This window comes from Moesziomyces antarcticus (genome assembly GCF_000747765.1).
Source record: "Moesziomyces antarcticus DNA, scaffold: scaffold_v10012, strain JCM 10317, whole genome shotgun sequence".
NCBI classification, from domain to species: domain Eukaryota; kingdom Fungi; phylum Basidiomycota; class Ustilaginomycetes; order Ustilaginales; family Ustilaginaceae; genus Moesziomyces; species Moesziomyces antarcticus.
In genome coordinates, this window is record NW_014638998.1 from 448,601 (window position 1) to 465,956 (window position 17,356).

Consider the following 17,356-nt stretch of genomic DNA (forward strand, 5'->3'; position numbering starts at 1 on the left):
TGTCAATACGGATTCGCTTGGCTGCATGAACAAGCTCTAGGCTGGCGGGTGCGAGTGCGAGTGTGCGTCTGCTTCTTGAGTGCCATCGAAGGCCAAACCTCCACACGCAGCAACGCTCCTGCCGCTGTACGGCCTTATCATGCACCGCCCGTTTTTTTGGCGGCGTTGCAGCAAAGGCGCGCTGACGTGCGTTGGCGCAAATGCCAGAAAAGCGGTGTGACGTGACGGCATTCTGCGCCTTCACCTCGTGAGACAGAGTCCGTGCACTCGCCTTGCCAGTCACACAAAGCGAGCTGCTCAATACCGCTCGTCGTTGCTTCTCGGCCACCATCTCAGACAGCCCCTCTCTTCCGTCTGGATTAGGATCCTAGCTCTTGGCCGGCACCATGAACGGCATCAAGCAAGACTCCCCACACGGGGCGTCCGCCGCCGCCGACGCACCGTCCAACCTCTCCGAGAAAGCGCTGCCTCCTATCCAGGGCGCTCTCCACTCCGCCCAAAAGGCAGCCAAGGACGCCGTCGGATCGGCACGCGACGTCACTTCTTCGTCGTCTCTCACCACCGAGTATCCCGTGCCGCAGTCGCATCCCGACTCGCAGATCGCCGATTACGTCCTCGTATTCCAGCACATCGCCAAAAAGTACCTTCGCTCCAGCACAAAGGTGCCCGCCGCAGAGCGTTCCAAGATCGCAGCAGAGTACGACGCACTCGTACAGCGCATCCGTGACACTGGCCTCCACGTAACCAGCCGCGAAGGTTCCAAAGGCTCCGGTCAGATCTTACTCTTTGTAAAGGCAGACTCGCAGCTCCTCCATCAGCTCGCCCGGCAGGAGGCGCTCTCCGACTACCTCCATGGCGTGCTCTCCGTACAGCCGCCCCCGCCGCGCTCCTCAAGCCTCGCCGACGCATCATTTCAAAAGCAGCAGCCGTCGTCGCTCCACCTCACGCCCGCATCGCGCCTCCGTCTCGTCGACTCGCTCCTCACGCTGCCCAGCCTCGCCTCGCACGCCGTCAAGAATGCAGCCGGCAGCTCTCAGGTGCCCTCGGGCGCTGGTCTCAGGCTCGGCCTCAAAGAGTTCCCGCATCTCGTCGACATGAGCGCCATCCACGACCCCGCGTACAACTCGGCATGGATGAAGCGCTGGTCGCACACCTCGCCCGCCAAGCTCTTCTCGGGCATCGGCCTCGCAGACCTCGACTCGATCCGCGAACACTTTGGCGAGGACGTGGCGCTCTACTTTGGCTTCCTCAACTTCTACTTCCAGGCGCTCGCCCCCGCCGCGCTGCTCGGCCTCGCCTTCTGGCTCCTCGGTAGGCCCTTCTCGCCCGTCTACTCGCTCGGCCTCGTCTCGTGGTCCTGCCTCTTTGTCGAACTGTGGCGCATGAAGGAACGCAAGCTCGCCGTGCGCTGGGGCACACTCGGCGTCTCCCAAGTCGACCGCAGGCGCCACGACTTTGTGCCGCGCACCACGCGCATCGATCCAGCCACCGAAGAGCCCGAGGAGGTCTTTGAGTGGTGGCGCCGCGAACTTCGCGTCATCCTCTCGCTGCCCATCGTCGCCTTCTTCGCCTCCGTGCTGGCGGCTACCATGACGCTCATGTTTGTCGTCGAGATCTTCGTCACCCAGCTCTACCACGGCCGACTCAAGCAGGCCGTGCCCTTCATCCCCACCGCGCTGCTCGTCGTCGCCGTGCCCCAGATCATCGCCGCCTGGCAGGCCACCGCGGTCGCCATCACAAAGTGGGAGAATCACCACAGCGCAAAGTCGTACGACTACTCGCTCACGCTCAAGCGCTTTGCCATGCAGGCCATCACCGCCTACGGCGCACTCACCCTCTCCGCCTACATCTACATCCCCTTTGGCGAGTCGATCATGGAGACCATGGTGCAGCGCGGCTTCTTCCGCGACTCGATCCAGCACGCCATCCGCACGGGCAACATCAGTCCAAAGGGCATCGACTTCCACATCAACCCGGACCGCATGCACACCCAGCTCTTCGCCGTCAGCGTCACCAGCCAGTTCGTCAACGCCTTTACCGAGCTTGCGCTGCCCGTGCTCATGCGCAAATTTGCCGAGTGGCGCGAGGAGCGCGCCGCCCAAAAGAACGCCGACGGCTCATCGCAGCGTCAGCCTCAGCGCCAGGACTCGGCGTCGTCCTCTGCCCCGTCATCGGGCGACGTAACTCCGCTCGAGCCCGGCGCGGCCGACAGTGGCAAGGAGGAGTCGGAGCGGCGCTTCGTCTCGCGCGTGCGCAAGGAGCTGCAGCTTCCGCCGTACGATCTGTTTGGCGACTACGCAGAGATGGCGACGCAGTTTGGCTACATTACGCTCTGGTCCGTCGTGTGGCCGCTGTCGCCCGTGATGGGGTTTGTCAACAATTTTTTCGAGCTGCGCTCGGATGCGGCCAAGATCAGCGTGAACAACCGACGTCCCGTGCCCGTACGGGCCGAGACGATCGGGCCCTGGCTCGAGGCGTTTGGCTTTATCGCGTGGTTGGGTGCGCTCAACAATGCCGCGCTCGTCTACCTCTTCCAGCAGTCGGAGCATGCGCATCTCGAGGGCCATTCGCGGTACGAGACCACCATGCGCACGCACCTCCATCCTTCGCGCGCCAATCTCACGCTCGCCGACGATGCACAGTCGCGATTCAGCTTCTCAAGGCTCGTGCCGTCGCACATCCCAACGTCGGGTGCGGCGGGCGCGATCGTGGCGGCGGTGCTGGTGGCGCTGTTGGCGGAGCATGTGTATGCGCTGGTCAGGTCGGGCATTCGGCACATCCTCGAGCGGCTCATCTGGCGCGGCTCGCACGAGGAGATGGTCGTCCGGCGCAGAGAGTGGGTCCTGCGCGTCGAGACGCTCAAGTCGCACGTGCACGGCCAGATCGACGCAGCCGAGGGCGGGCTCGAGAGCATCCGCGAATCGCTCTCGGGCGACGTACGTTCCGCAGCCGGATTCTGGAGCAAGGACAAGGACGTCGGCGCCACGGCCATCCACAACTCGGGCAAGACCGAATAAGCTCCCTCCCCCTCCTCATCCTCCTTGCATCTCATTGCGGCTTGGTGCTTGTTTCATATCGACTCTTGGAATGGACGTGCGTGAGTCGAAGCTGGTGTGCTTGTGTGGTCTGGGTTGTTACTTTTTTTGGATTGTGAGGCTGGTTGGTTGGTTGGTGTGTGTTGGAGATACTGATACAGGTGTGTGATTACTGGCCTCTTCCACGGCCTCTTGCGGATCCTCTTCCGCGGTCTGGACCACCGCCCCTTGAGCCGCGGTGGTTTCCACGTCCACCACCACGCGCACCTAGACTGACGCCACCGGAGAGACCGCCACCGCCCTGTTGGCGCTGCTTGCGTGCAGCCTCCTCGGTCTCCTTGACCTGATCAATCACGCTGTCCGCAACCCGACAGTACTTGATCTGTAAGCCCCATCCGCAGCATTCCAAAGTCAGTACTTTTGTTCGAGTAAAGCCAAGGGGAGTTGGACTTACTGTGCTGCCACGAATATAGCATTCCTTCTGCTTCCAAAACTGCTCTCCACTCTACAATTCCCGAAAGGCCAAGTGTCAGTAGGTATGCAGAAGAGTTGGGAAGACGGAGGGGAACTTACGGCGCTGGTTTCGTAGACCTCGCGAAGGGTGAGGTTCATAAAGTTGTCACATGCCACAAGATGTCCGTTGAACGTAGAGCCGTTCTTGAGCTCCACCAGCTGCATCCGAAGTGAACGACAGGATCAGTGCGTGATCAAAGGCGAGAGCATCCAAGGGGTTGTGCTTACCATCGGCTTGTTCTGCGCTGCATTCAGCAGCGATAGCGGCAACTGGAGCGCAATTCAAAGCATCGAAATGAATCGTCAGCAACGCCTTCGCAAGTGCAACGAGGCGCGGTCGGATCTTACCATGGCGAGTGCGAGTTTGGCTATGCGATTGACGAAAGAGCGGTGGGGTTGGAGGGCAGTCTGGAGCCAAGGCACGGATTTGTCGGATGTGAGCTGCTGTACCGACTCGAAGCTGAACTGATGCCGGATGATGTGTTCGAGAGGTTCTTGCTGCCAAAAGTGTGTCGAGTCGTGTGGGTGCGGGAGCAGATGGGATGAGAGGAGCAGGCTCGGATGCAAAGATGAGGATGGTGGTTGGTGCTTTCGTCGCCTCGCCCATTCCCAACTCCACTCGATTCGCATCGGCCGATATCCCGATCTCCCCCTCCTCTCCAGCCCGATGAAAATTTCACTCCGCCTTTCCGCGCTTCAACTCCACACGACATCCCCAACCGCCACATCTTCCTTCGCCCCACCATCTTCACCCACCTTCCGCGCTTCCAAACGCAGCATGTCGGCGTTCCGCAACATCGACGTGCACGCTGCACATGTGCAGGAGCTGCAGCAGCGCATCCAGCTCCAGCTCGCACACCACAACTACTCGGCACACGACGACCCCGTCATGGCCGAGTACATCGTCGTCATGCTCGCCAATCAAAAGACCGCCGACCAGGTCACCTCGGAGCTGCAGGAGCTCGTCGGTACCGAGTACGATCCGGCGTTTACAGAGTGGATCTGGACGCAGACGCAGGAGTGCCTCGACCAGGCTGAGCGTCCACAAGCAGCCAAAGAGGAGCAGCCGCCGGCGCGAAGACTGGAGAGGAGGAGAAGCAGGTCTCCCGTGGCAGGTGGATCGCGTCACGATGCGAGGCGAAGCAGGTCTCCGCCTCCACCGTACTCGCGGCATGCAGACGATGTGCGTGTGCGCGACGATGTTTTCGATGGCGAGGCACACTGGCGCCGAAAGGCCGACGAGAGACGCAGCCAGCCAAGGCCACCCGTGCAGCGTGGTGGCGCACCGAGAGTGTTCGATGCCGCCATGGGCGCTTTGCGCAAACCAGCGCAGAACACAAAGGAGCTCTTCCCTGCCGCAAGCGCCACCAGTGCCGAGGGGCTGAGCATCTTTGGTCGGGCCGGCATCCCCGATCCTCGCGCACCGGCCTTCGTCCCCTCCACCGAAGCTGCCTCCGCTGCTCCCGCTCCCTCCGCTCCCTCGGGCGAACCAGCTTCGATCCTGGCACGCATTGATCCGATGCTACCGAACAACGATGCTCCCCCCACCACCGCTGCTTCGGAGGTGGGTCGTTCGAGCGACTTCCCAACGGAGCCTAGCGAGACGTCGATCTGTCGGTGGAATGTGGGGTGTACGAATCCGATGTGCGCCTACTCGCACGCCTCGCCCGCCAACGCCGGCCCGGGCGGCGACCCGAACGCGCTCGTACTCAGCCAGCAAAACTGCCGCTTCGGCGCACGCTGTACCAACAAAGACTGCACGCGCAGCCACGTGAGTCCTGCCGTTGCACGCATCCGACCCCCCGCGCCCGCATTCGCACCTGCACCACCCAAGGTGCTGTCCATGGACGCTGCGCTGCCGAGTCAGTCGTCGTCGCGACCGTGCAGGTTCGGTGCAGCCTGCACGAGGCCAGACTGCTTCTTTGCGCATCCACAGCGCAGCTCAGCGGCGACGCCGTGCAGGTTTGGTCTCGGGTGTACGAGGCCAGATTGCTACTTTACACATCCGGAGGGACAGAGAGCAATTGCAGCCGGTGGCACGGTTAATAGACTCCAGGTCTTCGCTCAGCAGCAGCAGGACGATGAGATGGAGAGCATCATCCCCGGTGCAAACACAGCCCAGCCGGAACCGCTCATGTCGTCGTAGATTCGCAGCACGCTGCCAACCAACTCGTGCATTCTTTATCATGCTTGTGTTTGGAAGGTGGCCCGAAATGAAGTGCGAGCTGGATGGTGGAAATGTGAGCTGACGTAAGGGGTCGTGACTAAACGCCGGATCTGGAGGCCGTTTGGGGTGGTGGCGGACTAGGCTTCGGGTAGCATGAGGTCCGGCACGCCCGCGCGGGCGGCGGCGTTGTCGACGCACAGATACATGGTCTGTTCGAGTGCCGGATCGATGGCGAGCAGGATGGCTGCCGTAGCCGCAATGCTGTCCCGGGGCATGCGGGGTAAGTGGTGGATGATAAAGTGGCGCACGCGTGGACGCTCGCCGAGCTCGCTGCGTCGCATGTACTCGAGCATGAAGCGCGCGTCGTAGGTTACGCTGGCATCGCTCGCGTCGATGAGCAGCATGCGCCCAACGTCCCGCTTCAGAGCTACCTGTCGCAGCGAAGGCCGCTCCACCACTGGCTCGGCTTGCTCAGCAAGCCCAGCTCGTCTAGCTTGTCTAGCAGGCTCGGCTCGTCTAGCAGGCTCAGCTCGTCCAACAGGCTCAGCTTGTCTAGCCGGCAAGGGAGAGGCCGAGGACGCGGTCGAAGGAGAGGGAGAGGGAGAGGGGGAGGAAAAGAGGATTCCCATCGTGTCGAATGTGCACGAGGCGTATGAAGTGGTGGGTTGAATGAACAAGTGCAGAGTCGTGCGCATCCTTGTGCGGGTACCTGTGCCCCTTTGTGCGGAAGAGCGGAAACCTTGTTCGTTGCGCAGCTCACGTCACTACGGATCGTCTGTCGCATCTCTATGATCACACCTGATCCAAAAAATCTACGTTCGAGTGCTTCCGTCTTGCATCCGTTATGAAACGGCCACATTGCGCGAAGACCCAGGGCCGCAAATGAAGCCCGCTTTCATGATGAGAGCTTTGTCCTGATCGAATCCGCACAAAGGATTGCCAACCCGCCTGTCTCGTGCAGCCGTGTGCAGATGCAGCTTCTGAAGAACGCTTGGCGGCTGCGAAGCCTGCTCATATTTGCTTCTTGCCACCATTCGAAGCCAAGTTCAGCGATACTAGCACCATGGGTCAAGCTGGATCGGGTGGCAGGCAGATCAGCCCGCCGCTCACACCGATCTCGCAGTCGACGCAGGTGACGAGACGCGCAATCTCCGTGCCGATCACACAGCATCATCCCACCCATTCTCCGACATCCTCTCAGGACAAGACACCGACGCGGAAGGAAACGGCGTCAGGAAGTATCAAGCGCAGAGACATCAGCTTCAGTGTGCCACCCGGCGAGACGCCGAGAAGCCCGGTAGCAGCGGAAGTGTCGAGCCCGAGAGTTCGGATGAAACGGGTACGCACGACCTCCATGGTTCCACCAGCTAGCCCAGTCACCTCGAGCTCCAGGGCTGAAACTGTTCGCCGTCTGCCAAGACCTTGGCAGGTGAGAGACGAAGAAGAAGATGAAGACGAAAGCGAAGACGAAACCAACTTCCTACAAATGCCAGCCTCGCAGCCAACGCCTAATAAGCGGATGAGGTCGGAAAGCCAGGCGGTCGAGGAAATTCTACGTCGCGATGAACCTCTGCCAGCCCCCACGGAAGAAGATACAGGCTCGAACGCAAGTCAGGCGAGCCAGAGCTCGCTGTCGCCGTCGCTGCCGACACCCGCTCAGGGCATGCCGCCTCCAAGCCAGCAGGATGAGGCACTTCCAATGCGTCACGACGAGCCTCTACCAGCACCCGTCGCAGAAGATCCACGTCCCAGTCCAAGCCAGGCAAGTCAAAGCTCGGAGGCACCATCGCAGCCGACACCTGGTCAGGGAATGCTACCTCGAATAGAGCAGGATGAGGCGCCTGCGCAAGTGAGTCGCGACGGACAAGTTTGCGGGAGCTCAAGCCAGGGCAGTCAGAGCTCGGTGGCATCGTCACAGCAAACGCCTACTAAGCGGATCAGGTCGGAAACCAAGCAAACCAAGGCACTTCCAGTGCGTTGCGACGAACTTCTTCAAGAACCTATCGCAGAAGATGCAGGTTCGAGCGCAAGCCAGGCAAGTCAGAACTCCGCGGCACCATCGCACCCAACACGTGCTCAGAGCATGCCACCTCCCAGCTCGTCGCGTTCGACACCTGCTCAGGGTCTGAAACCTCCAGGCCCATCGCAGCAAACGCCTACAAAGCGGACAATGTCTGAAAGCAAGCAGTCCGGGGCACCTGCGCCAATGCGTCGCGAGGGACAAGTGACACGCTCGAGCCCAAGCCGCGGACAAGTGGGAGGTCCGAGCCCAAGCCACGAACAAAGGGCACGCTCGAGCCCACACCAGCGCGGTCAGAGTTCGGGGGCGCCCTCGCAGCCGACACCTGCGCGACCTCCAAGCTCATCGCAACCAACACCTGATCGACGTATGCGAACTCGAAGCCAGCCTGCCGAGGCACCTGCAGTGCTTCCAAACGGACAAGTTGCAGGCTCACGCTCACGCTCGCACCAAAGCCAGCGCGGTCAAAGCTCGGTGGCATCGCAGCGGGAACCATCGCATCCGACACTTGCTCAGGATATACGACCTTCAAGCTTATCGCAGCTGACGGCACTTGCAGCTCGTCGCGACGAACAAGTGCACCCGAACCCAAGCCAGGGCAGTCAGAGCTCGGGCTATTTGGAGGCCGTACACGAGCCGCCATCCGACACGCTGAGAAGCGAGTACTTCATGATGCCGGTGATCGACCCACCAGAACGGTGGGAGAGGACGAAGAGCACTAGCCCCGAGAGAACAAGGCGGACCAGCCGTGGCAGTTCGACCGATTCGTCACTGCCTCTCGCCAGTCCTGCAAAGAGAAAGGCAGCTGTGTTGGCGGAGGAGAAGACGCGAACACTCGTCATAAAAGCAAGACGATCTACTACGAAGGATGACGACAATGTGGTTGTGAGCGCTCAGCGCCGCTCAAGCACCGCCATTGATGTGGATGCAGAGGATACGTCCGTGATTCGACCAGGAGCACGGCGTCTGTTTCGCACGCAGTCTGCGTCCACCGTGGCACCACGCAGCTTGGCTGCAACCTCGCCACCCGTGGTTAATGCGCATGCTTTCAGCTCGCTTGAATCGATACTAATGCCCGCTATGCCTTCGGCAGATGCGTCGCTGGAGGCGCTTGCAGTGGACGATGTGAATGGGCTGGCGCAGGCATGGCTGTTGATTTCCCAGACCCACACACACGTGCAGCTGCTCAACGATCGACTCCAATCCACACTCTCCTCGCTAGGCATCTCGAACCGAAACGACGGGAGCCGCCTTAATGCGTATCGCAAGCAGGCGGATAGAGCCGCGCGGTGGGCCAACGCACTCGCGAGACAAACGCATATTGCCCTCCGAACCGGCGCAAAGTCGATCGAAGTCTGCGAGTTTCCGGAAGCACCACCGAGGAACCCGCGTAGGACATCAAGTCAAAGAGCAAGCATCCAGTCAAGCCAGCTTCCTCGCACGCAGTAGCGGATGTCGAGTAGCACCGCGTCGTAAGTTAATTGATGTCGTTGGCCGGTGTTGCAAAGAAAGAGTCGTTTCTGGGGAGTCGCGGGCTAAAATACAGAATAGGGGCGAGACAAGGGCGAGAGAGGGACGCTGGTGGTTTGAGGCGGGGCACTACTCGACTTCGGCAGGTTCGGACATCTTGACGGCCTCTACAAACGCCTTGTAGTCAAAGGTCTTTCCGGCCTTGTCCATAAACGGGCCGGAGAGCAGACGGTCGATTTCGGCGTCGGACATCTTATCGCCCACCTGGCTTAGCCAGAACCTGAGTTCGTGCGCATCGATCTTGCCGACGTCCTTCTCGTCAAAGCACTCGAAGGCCTCCATGAGCACGGTCTGGTCGTCGAGCTCTGCGAGATGCTCGCCGAACATGGTGAGGAACTGGGTGAAGTTGACGCCTGCGTTGGCGTTGTTTTTGAAGTACGCCTGGAGTGCCGGTGGCGATGCGTCCACGCCGAGGTTCCCGAGCATGGCGGCGATGTCGCGCTGGGTGATGAGACCGTCCGAATCGGTGTCGATCATGTTGAACGCCTCCTTGAAGCCCTGGATCTGCTTGGGCGAAAAGGCGGTATAGAGCGCCGACGACGACTGACGCGGATGGTTGCCGAGCTTGCGGGGTGAGGAGGTGGAGGCTCCTGCGTTTAGGAACGCGGCGGCGGAAGAGGTTGCGGTGCCGCGACTGGCCATGGTGATGTGTGTATATGCGCGAGGAGACGGCGGAAGGGGAAGTGATGGTGGTGGGGGGAATTGAGCGGGGAAGGCAGTTGCATGCAATGCACTTCGAGCCCAAAGTGTTGGTCTCGCGCGCTCGCTCAGGGGCTGAGCCAAAGTGCCGCCCCCTTCTCGCAGCAGCTGTGGAGGGTCAACAGGCCATCTCGCTCACGTGCCGCCTTTTGGGCGCGTCCCAAACCCGCAAAAGAGTGCGATCTGACAGTTTTGAACGAAATCAACATTTGGAAGCCGCACTCCCGACTGCCGATTCCTTTGAGGGTGGACAATTTGAGGCGACGACGACGGACAGCTTTGACAGCTTTGACTCCCTCCATCCACGTCCAGCAGCACGAACAGCAATGTACACCACCGCCTCGCCAGGGCGCAGCGCGTCGCAGTCTGCGTATGGCTTCGCCACGCCCGTGCGCGCCTCGACCTCGACGCACCCGGCATACTCGCAGGCGCTGACGCCGTCGGACGCTTCGTCCAAGGCGGTGCGATTCCAGAACCAGCCTCTCGCGCCGCAGCAGCAAACTGCGCACCAGCCGCCAGCCAACACCTTTTCTACTCCAGCCCGGCCCACGTACGGCTCGCCTGCCGCCATCTCCACATCTTCGACCGTAGCGCAGTCTCCGCGTCCCGCTGCGTCGGCTGCCAAACCGTCCGCCGCGCCGCCCAGCGTGCCCGTTCGCACGCCGTCTGCGTCGGGCGGCGCGTCTTCGATCGCACTGTCGCGTCGGCTCAAATGGAATCTGGGAGCGCTGTGCCTGCTGTGGATCGTACCGGCGCTAACGAGTCGGCCGCGCGACGCATACTGGTACGTGCTCGACCTGGTGTACATGCACGTGGGCGGAACGACCGACGAGCTCGTCGACGCCATCGTGGCGTGGATCCTGTGGGCCATCAGCGTTGTGCTCGTGTTCAACCTCGTCGAAGCCACAGTGCTCATGCGTCGCTCCACCTCTTCTACCTTGACGGCTCCCGCTGCCAATGGCGCTGCCACCGGCGCTGCGGTGGGTCGGGGTGCGGTGCTGGGATTCCAGTCACCGCAAGTGGCCAAGTCGATCAACTTTGTGGCGGCCAGTCGGATGAGGGGCTCACCCAAGACACGCACCTCCAACATTGGACCCGGCTCGCCCATTTCGCACCCAAAGCGCGACTCGCCCACACAAGCCGCAGCGAATGCATCGGCGTCCATGGACTACTCGCAGTTCTCGCCGTCATTGCGACGCACTTCGAGTCCGGGCTCGTCGCCTGTCGCTGCAGCTAGGGCGAGCACACCGGCTACGCACGAGTTTGGAGTGGCAGCAGCAGCGAGCTCGTCGCCACTGGCGGCGTTCCGGGCGCGTCACTCGGGAGCTGCACCGCGCGCGTCACCCTCACCATCGTCATTGCGCTCGCGATCCGTCACACCAGCAGCAGCATCGTGGACGGAGCCAGAGGTGAGCTTCGAGCAGGACGACGCAAACGACACGTTCCTGGGCGACGAGAGCTTCGAAGTCGACCGTGCACTGCGCAGTCTTCGTGGCTCCATGGGCGCGATCTCTTCCACACCCGCTGCGTATCGATAAATCAATGATCATCTATTTGAAGCAAAAAAGGCGAACTAGGCGTCTTCGACTTGGATTTCAACCGTGCTTCCAAGCGCAATGTCCGTAATGACACTCGTCGAGGTGGTTGGGTTGGTGGGGATTCCGAATCTGCGTTTGACCGCCAGCACCTCGGCAGGATCGCCGGTATTCTTGGTGAGGTCGTCCGAGATTTTCACCACGGGTCGGTGCTCTACGCTGTCGAGTTTGATGACGATGTTGAGCGGCTTGCTCTTGGTGGTAGCGTTGCGCATAAAGTCGTTGGTGAACGAAGTGCCGATCCCGAATCCTGCGCCGATTCCGATCTGCTTCGAGTAGGCGGCGAGGTCGATGCAACGCTCCACGTCGAGTCCGTCCGAGTAGATGACGACCTTTGTGCTCGGATCCACGCCGATGCTCTTGTAGGCGGCGAGTGCGCGGTCTGCAAATGCACGACTGTCGCCCGAGTCTTGACGCAGACCTCGCCATCGCTTGGCGATCTCGATGCCGTGTGCACTGTGCAGCAGATCGTTCCAGAATACGCTGGTGGAAAAGGTATCGGTGAGCGCAATCGTGAGGTCGTGCGTGGGGCTGTTGGGCACAAAGTCCGGCGGCGAATAGACTGCATCCCACAGCTGAAGAGCCTTGAGGTTCGAATGCGCATATCCCTCGAGCGCAGCTACGGCCATGGTCCATTCGTGCGCAACCGTGCCCACGGGCACCAAGTCGAACATCTGCGCAAAGTGCACGTTGCTCGTTCCCAGCAGCTTGCCCTTGGTCGTGGCGGCAGAAGAGGCTGCATCGCGGTCGCCCGCAAGCAGGCCTTGGATGACTGTGCGGTGGGTCTGGTAGGATCGTCTCCTGCGCGTACCGAACTCCGAGTAGCGGATGCCGTTCGAGGCGAGCCTGGCTGCTTTCGACCGCGCCTGCTCGTACTGGCCCTCGAGCGACCACTCGGTATCGACGGTGCTAAAGTACACCTCGGACACAATCGCCATGAGCGGCACCTCGTAAAAGATGACTTCGGCCCACACACCCTGCACCCTCAGCCCCAAATCTCCCCATTCGCACCCCTGTGCATCGGTATACGAGGGCACAAACTCGATCTGAACCTGTGTGGACGGGTCGAACCGGAACCCAGCCAGGTAGTCCAGATAGTCGGGGCGGAGATAGGGACATGTGCGTTCGAGCCACTCGCGCTCTGCGGTCGTGAGCGTAAGGTCGACGAGGCTGTGGACGTGTGTGCGGATACGCTCGATGGCGGCGCGCGTGAACTTCATCGACGACGCCGAGCGGTTGGTGAACTTGTACGCGACGCGGGCCTTGGGGTAGTGTCGGAGTACGGCCTGCTGCATGGTGAGCTTGTACAGATCCGTGTCGAGGATGCTGCGGATAGGCGCTGTGTCGGGCGCATCCTTGACGGTGGAATGTGCCTGGGTTAAGGACGCCATGATGAATGAGGGTCTAGGATGGAATGGTGAGGTGGGAAGGCTGGTTCGAAGGTGTTGTTGGCTCGTGACACTTTGAGAAGGTGGAGGATAGCTGCTGACTCGAAGCGAAATCCGCTAAATGTTAGAGCAGCCATATACTGACAGCTGCGATTTTCCGCCTGCGCGCCACCGCCAACGTTGCAATGAACCGTCGCTCAGCTGGCGCGCCTCGAAATTCTTGGCCGCGAGCGGGCGGCATCAACGTGAGAGCGGAGACTCCGCCCACGCAGACGTGCATCGCAACCATCATCGCTCTGGTATTGCCTTCACACCACTGCTTGCAGCCACACCAGCCACTCCTTCCACCACCATCCTCCAGCGCCATTCCGCAGCCGACATCGCAACCCATCACCACCACTTTCGCGACACTCACTCTGGCCCTGGCGACACCTCACAAAAGCCGCCCCCCCACACACGGCCATGCACCGCCGGCTTTCATAGCTTGCTTGCCTGCACACAGCCAATCACACTCACACCAGCCGATCGTCGCATCCTCTGCTGCCGGTTCGCGCGCAGCCCGCGTGCCTAGCAGCCAGCCATGTCGGGCCTCCTGAACAAGTACGTGCGCGTACCCACCAACACACCGCTCCCTTCCACCATCTCAGATACCCGCACCTCCTCCGCTACCGCCGGCTTTGGCCGCGCACGCACACGCTGGGCGCTCATCGCAGCCGCCCTCTTCACCCTCCTCGTCTTCTTCGGCTTTGCTTCCTCCGACTCGGAAACATCGGCTACCTGGAAGGCAAAGGCGGGCGAATATGCAGGCAGGATCACCTCCGAGTCGTGGTCGTGGGGCAAATCCAAGCCCTCCAAGACCGGCTTCTCCTCAGTCACCGACGTCGATGGCAACGAATTTGGCCGCTGGCTCAACGGCTCCGGACGCGCAGATCTGCACTACGACTCGCCCTTCAACCCCGAGGACCTCACACTCACCGAAGACGAGTGTGACACCTTCTTCCCCGGCCTCTGGAAGGAGATCGACCGCAGCGTAGACTACTACACCGAGCATCCGCTCACCGCAGAGTACCTCGACAAGGTGTGCGACGACGGCATCTGGTCGCACGCCCGCGTGCTCATCCACAATAACCGCGTCTACCTCAAGTACTTCCAGCAGTCGCCCTTCACCCGCGTCAACTCGGCGCTCGCACTGCTCTTCCAGTCCGTCACCGGCGCACGCGAGAAGCTGCCCGACGCCGAATTCTGCCTCTCCGCCAACGACTGGGGCAGCATGGGCAAGTTCTCGCTCGACCGCGCCCCCTACCTCGTCGACCTCTGGCTCATGCCAGACTACGGCTTTTACAGCTGGCCTGAGCCCGGCATCGGTTCATACACCGAGCACCGCGAAAAGACGCTCGAGCTCGAAAACGCAACGCCCTGGAGCGCAAAGATCAGCAAGCTCTTCTGGCGCGGCGCCATGAGCGTCGGCACCGCCGACCGCAAGGCCTTGCTCGCCGCCGCCGAGAACCACGCCTGGAACGACGTCAAGCCGCTCGACTGGGGCAACCGCGAAGGCTTCGTCTCCATGGCTGACCACTGCAAGTGGAAGTTCCACGCATTCCCCGAAGGCATGACCTACTCCGGTCGCTTGCGCTACCTTCAAAACTGTCGATCCGTCATCGTCACGCACGAGCCACGGTGGATCCAACACTGGACGCACCTCTACAATCCGGATCCGGAATCGCCCGATCAGAACATCGTCTTTGTGCCCGAGTACACCGGTACCGAGCCGGGCACCGAGGTCCAGGATGACCGCGGCCAGGTCTTCAGGGATAGAACCTGGATGCGATTGCCCGAAGTCATGGACTCGCTACTCGAGGACGACGCACGCGCAAAGAGGATCGCCGATAATCAGTGGAGCTTCTTTAGGGAGAGGTACATCAGTCCCGCCAGTGCTGCATGCTATTGGAGGAAGGCCATCAAGTCCTATGCCGGCGTACAGCAGTTCAAGGTGAACTACACCGGCACCGAAACCAGCTACGAGAGCTTCCTGGTCTTGGGCAACAAGCTCAAAGGTATTGCAGAGTAAGCCCGAGCTGCGGAATGGCATTTCTTTTTCAAACCACGATATCCGAATGCGCTACTGAATGAAGACTGGAAGGTGCCACGTGAATGTGTCGCGAGCGTGGTGCGAACGTCGGTGCGAACGTCGGTGCGAATGTCGGTGCGCACAAATGGTGTTGCGGCTGGAGACGCGGAGTTCGTAGATATCCGCACCGAAATGGCCTTGTGAGAAACGAGTCGAGCGAATTCAGTTTCGTGTTGCACCGGGCAGGAGCATTCAAGCGAGTTTGCGCACGCTGCTCCAAGGCTTCGTGTGTGGGCGCCGAGCGATTCACTCTCGGGTCGATGGACTTGTTTTGCGTTGATGCGACGACGCGAGAGACACAAGTCCTTGAACCCGCTCGGCGCAGTGCCAAGCGTTTAGCACTCGCCAAACGCAGCCGATCAACCAGGCCGGCGCGGGAGCGTACACACGCAGCAACGCACTCTTGCATACGACGTGGCGATGCATTCACTCAATTCGCGCGGCCGAAGTCTTGCGACCGAAGTGAGAGGCGGCTCAGTTGGTCAACTCGGTCGGGCGATGCAATTGAATCGTCGACGGTGACGACAAGCTTGGCGAGGGCAGCAAAGATGGTTCACCTCGCTCCAACGCCAACTTCACAATGTCCTCCTTGATCTTGACGACCGCCTCCAAAGGCAAGATCCCCAACGACGCCATTATCTCAAACCTCGACCTCGCCCTGCACAGTGACAACATACTGTTGTTGCGACGTCGGGCCCCTTGACGTGGAGCGATGCGGCGTGGAGTGCTTCGCCCTCCTTACAGGTTCGAGCGCGCCCCTGCTGCGGAGGACGGGCGCGCGGGCGAGCCAAGCAAAGCGCATGGCGCCGGAGGTGATGAGGTGCTGGTGCCGCACATGCATCGACAACCAGGACAGGCGAGGCGATGCGAGCGATGCCGACCGAGGCTGCGTGGTAAGTCGGACACCTCGATAGGAGCGTTGCAGCTGCCAGGAAGCGGGGAAGGAGCATCGGAAACGTCGATGGGATTGTAGCTTGGCGCTTCTTCCGTCGAGCCACCTTGACCTCGACCTCGGCGATGACGGCTGCCTCGAGCAGGATCCGCCACTGCGCCTGAGCAGTTGCATCCTTGATGCTCTTTCCCTCGAGAAACTTGGTGCGCAAAAGAGTGTACAACTTTTGCAGCATCACGTCGATGGCTCGTTTGATAAGGGCAAAGTACGAGATTCAAGCACGTTGTCAAGCGTCATTGACTTCTTCTTGCTGCCTCTTGACTTGCCGGTCCATGTCTATGTTGTTATGCTGGATGGCAGCAGCGGCTTCTGCAAGCTCACTGCTCTCGTTCATAGACAGACGACGGTTCTCCATCGTAAATCGACCGACCTCTTCAAAGACGTGGCTCAGAGGCTCCACCCGGCTCTTGACAAACAGATGGCTCCTGAGGTTGGCGCAAGCTGTTACAAAGTGACGATGGAAAGTCCAGACAAAGCTGGACTGGATGATCTCCTCGGACGTCGCAAGCTGGAGGCCTTGATCGCGATGGTCAATATTGACCAAGGTGAGGCAGGCGAGCAGATGTTCCGTCTCTTCGGCGTCGTCAAGTCCACACTGCGCCACACAGGGCGTGCTGAGAAAGCCGCAGAGCAGCGGGCGCGGGATGGGCTTGGCGTTTGCGGCCAAGACGGCAATGCCCTTGACAAACAGATAGTAGAATGACGTCGGCCAGGCGAGCAGAGCCGGGCCGCCGCCTCCGAGCGCAGAGTGCACCTGTCCGCGCAGCTGGACGCGGCCTCTTTGGGCGGCTGGCGGCGATACCCACGCTGGGCCATAGCAGGGTGCGGCCTGTGTCGGGCGGAGTTGATACGGTGGAGGCGAGGGTGGCGTGCCAAGCCTTGTACGAGCTCTTCTAGCGTAAATTGACGACTACGGTGGGTCCTCTCGTTTCCCTGCATCAGCATGGCCCAAACGCTCTCATCAACCACACCGAGAAGCTGGCCGACTACCTCGAAAAGCTGGGGAGCAAGGAAGTTCAGTCCCGAGTGCAGGATTTCCTCAATGGAACCAGCCAAACAAAGACTTCTGGCTTCCTTGAGCTTTCGTGCCTCATACCCTTGAGTGGGTGTGTGTAGCGACGCCTCCAGGGCGCGCATGGGGTCGGTCGGACCATTCGAAGCAGCAACCGGGCAGGGCGAGCCGAAATCCACCAACAGTGAGCCCGTGACCACGACCTCGACCTCGACCACGGCCACGACCTCGACCTCGACCACGGCCACGACCTCGACCACGGCCACGACCTCGACCACGGCCACGACCTCGACCACGGCCACGACCTCGACCTCGAC

The 17,356-nt window shown here is 61.0% G+C and overlaps 10 protein-coding genes across 10 annotated transcripts in view; 5 read left to right on the forward strand and 5 right to left on the reverse strand.

The window, feature by feature from the left end:
• Window positions 1-386: 386 nt before the first annotated feature.
• Window positions 387-3,017, forward strand: PAN0_012c4554 (DUF590-domain-containing protein; the record flags this gene model as incomplete). The annotated part of the gene is made up of 1 exon (XM_014800091.1): window positions 387-3,017. One exon carries the CDS (start codon window positions 387-389, stop codon window positions 3,015-3,017), a length of 2,631 nt encoding a protein of 876 aa, XP_014655577.1.
• Window positions 3,018-3,204: 187 nt separating this feature from the next.
• Window positions 3,205-4,155, reverse strand: PAN0_012d4555 (sm-like ribonucleoprotein; the record flags this gene model as incomplete). Its single annotated transcript, XM_014800092.1, has 6 exons — window positions 3,205-3,417; window positions 3,490-3,540; window positions 3,609-3,707; window positions 3,777-3,818; window positions 3,897-3,916; window positions 3,999-4,155. 6 exons carry the CDS (start codon window positions 4,153-4,155, stop codon window positions 3,205-3,207), a joined length of 582 nt encoding a protein of 193 aa, XP_014655578.1.
• A 60-nt stretch (window positions 4,156-4,215) lies between these two features.
• On the forward strand, window positions 4,216-5,694 carry PAN0_012c4556 (uncharacterized protein; the record flags this gene model as incomplete). The annotated part of the gene is made up of 1 exon (XM_014800093.1): window positions 4,216-5,694. The coding sequence occupies one exon, from the start codon at window positions 4,216-4,218 to the stop codon at window positions 5,692-5,694; it is 1,479 nt and encodes a 492-aa protein (XP_014655579.1).
• Window positions 5,695-5,852: 158 nt separating this feature from the next.
• PAN0_012d4557 (uncharacterized protein) lies at window positions 5,853-6,410 on the reverse strand (the record flags this gene model as incomplete). The annotated part of the gene is made up of 1 exon (XM_014800094.1): window positions 5,853-6,410. The coding sequence occupies one exon, from the start codon at window positions 6,408-6,410 to the stop codon at window positions 5,853-5,855; it is 558 nt and encodes a 185-aa protein (XP_014655580.1).
• Window positions 6,411-6,778: 368 nt separating this feature from the next.
• PAN0_012c4558 (uncharacterized protein) lies at window positions 6,779-9,184 on the forward strand (the record flags this gene model as incomplete). The annotated part of the gene is made up of 1 exon (XM_014800095.1): window positions 6,779-9,184. The coding sequence occupies one exon, from the start codon at window positions 6,779-6,781 to the stop codon at window positions 9,182-9,184; it is 2,406 nt and encodes an 801-aa protein (XP_014655581.1).
• A 150-nt stretch (window positions 9,185-9,334) lies between these two features.
• Window positions 9,335-9,907, reverse strand: PAN0_012d4559 (EF-hand; the record flags this gene model as incomplete). Its single annotated transcript, XM_014800096.1, has 1 exon — window positions 9,335-9,907. The coding sequence occupies one exon, from the start codon at window positions 9,905-9,907 to the stop codon at window positions 9,335-9,337; it is 573 nt and encodes a 190-aa protein (XP_014655582.1).
• Window positions 9,908-10,290: 383 nt separating this feature from the next.
• Window positions 10,291-11,502, forward strand: PAN0_012c4560 (uncharacterized protein; the record flags this gene model as incomplete). The annotated part of the gene is made up of 1 exon (XM_014800097.1): window positions 10,291-11,502. The coding sequence occupies one exon, from the start codon at window positions 10,291-10,293 to the stop codon at window positions 11,500-11,502; it is 1,212 nt and encodes a 403-aa protein (XP_014655583.1).
• A 35-nt stretch (window positions 11,503-11,537) lies between these two features.
• Window positions 11,538-12,950, reverse strand: PAN0_012d4561 (nicotinate phosphoribosyltransferase; the record flags this gene model as incomplete). Its single annotated transcript, XM_014800098.1, has 1 exon — window positions 11,538-12,950. The coding sequence occupies one exon, from the start codon at window positions 12,948-12,950 to the stop codon at window positions 11,538-11,540; it is 1,413 nt and encodes a 470-aa protein (XP_014655584.1).
• Window positions 12,951-13,527: 577 nt separating this feature from the next.
• PAN0_012c4562 (DUF821 domain-containing protein) lies at window positions 13,528-15,015 on the forward strand (the record flags this gene model as incomplete). Its single annotated transcript, XM_014800099.1, has 1 exon — window positions 13,528-15,015. One exon carries the CDS (start codon window positions 13,528-13,530, stop codon window positions 15,013-15,015), a length of 1,488 nt encoding a protein of 495 aa, XP_014655585.1.
• A 700-nt stretch (window positions 15,016-15,715) lies between these two features.
• PAN0_012d4563 (uncharacterized protein) overlaps window positions 15,716-17,356 on the reverse strand; it is a gene marked incomplete at both ends in the record, with an annotated part of 2,527 nt that continues 886 nt past the window's right edge. Inside the window, 4 exons of the mRNA XM_014800100.1 lie at window positions 15,716-16,000; window positions 16,080-16,213; window positions 16,349-16,856; window positions 17,018-17,350. Coding sequence (XP_014655586.1) covers window positions 15,716-16,000; window positions 16,080-16,213; window positions 16,349-16,856; window positions 17,018-17,350 — 1,260 coding nt within the window. The remainder of the gene's footprint in view (window positions 16,001-16,079; window positions 16,214-16,348; window positions 16,857-17,017; window positions 17,351-17,356) is intronic.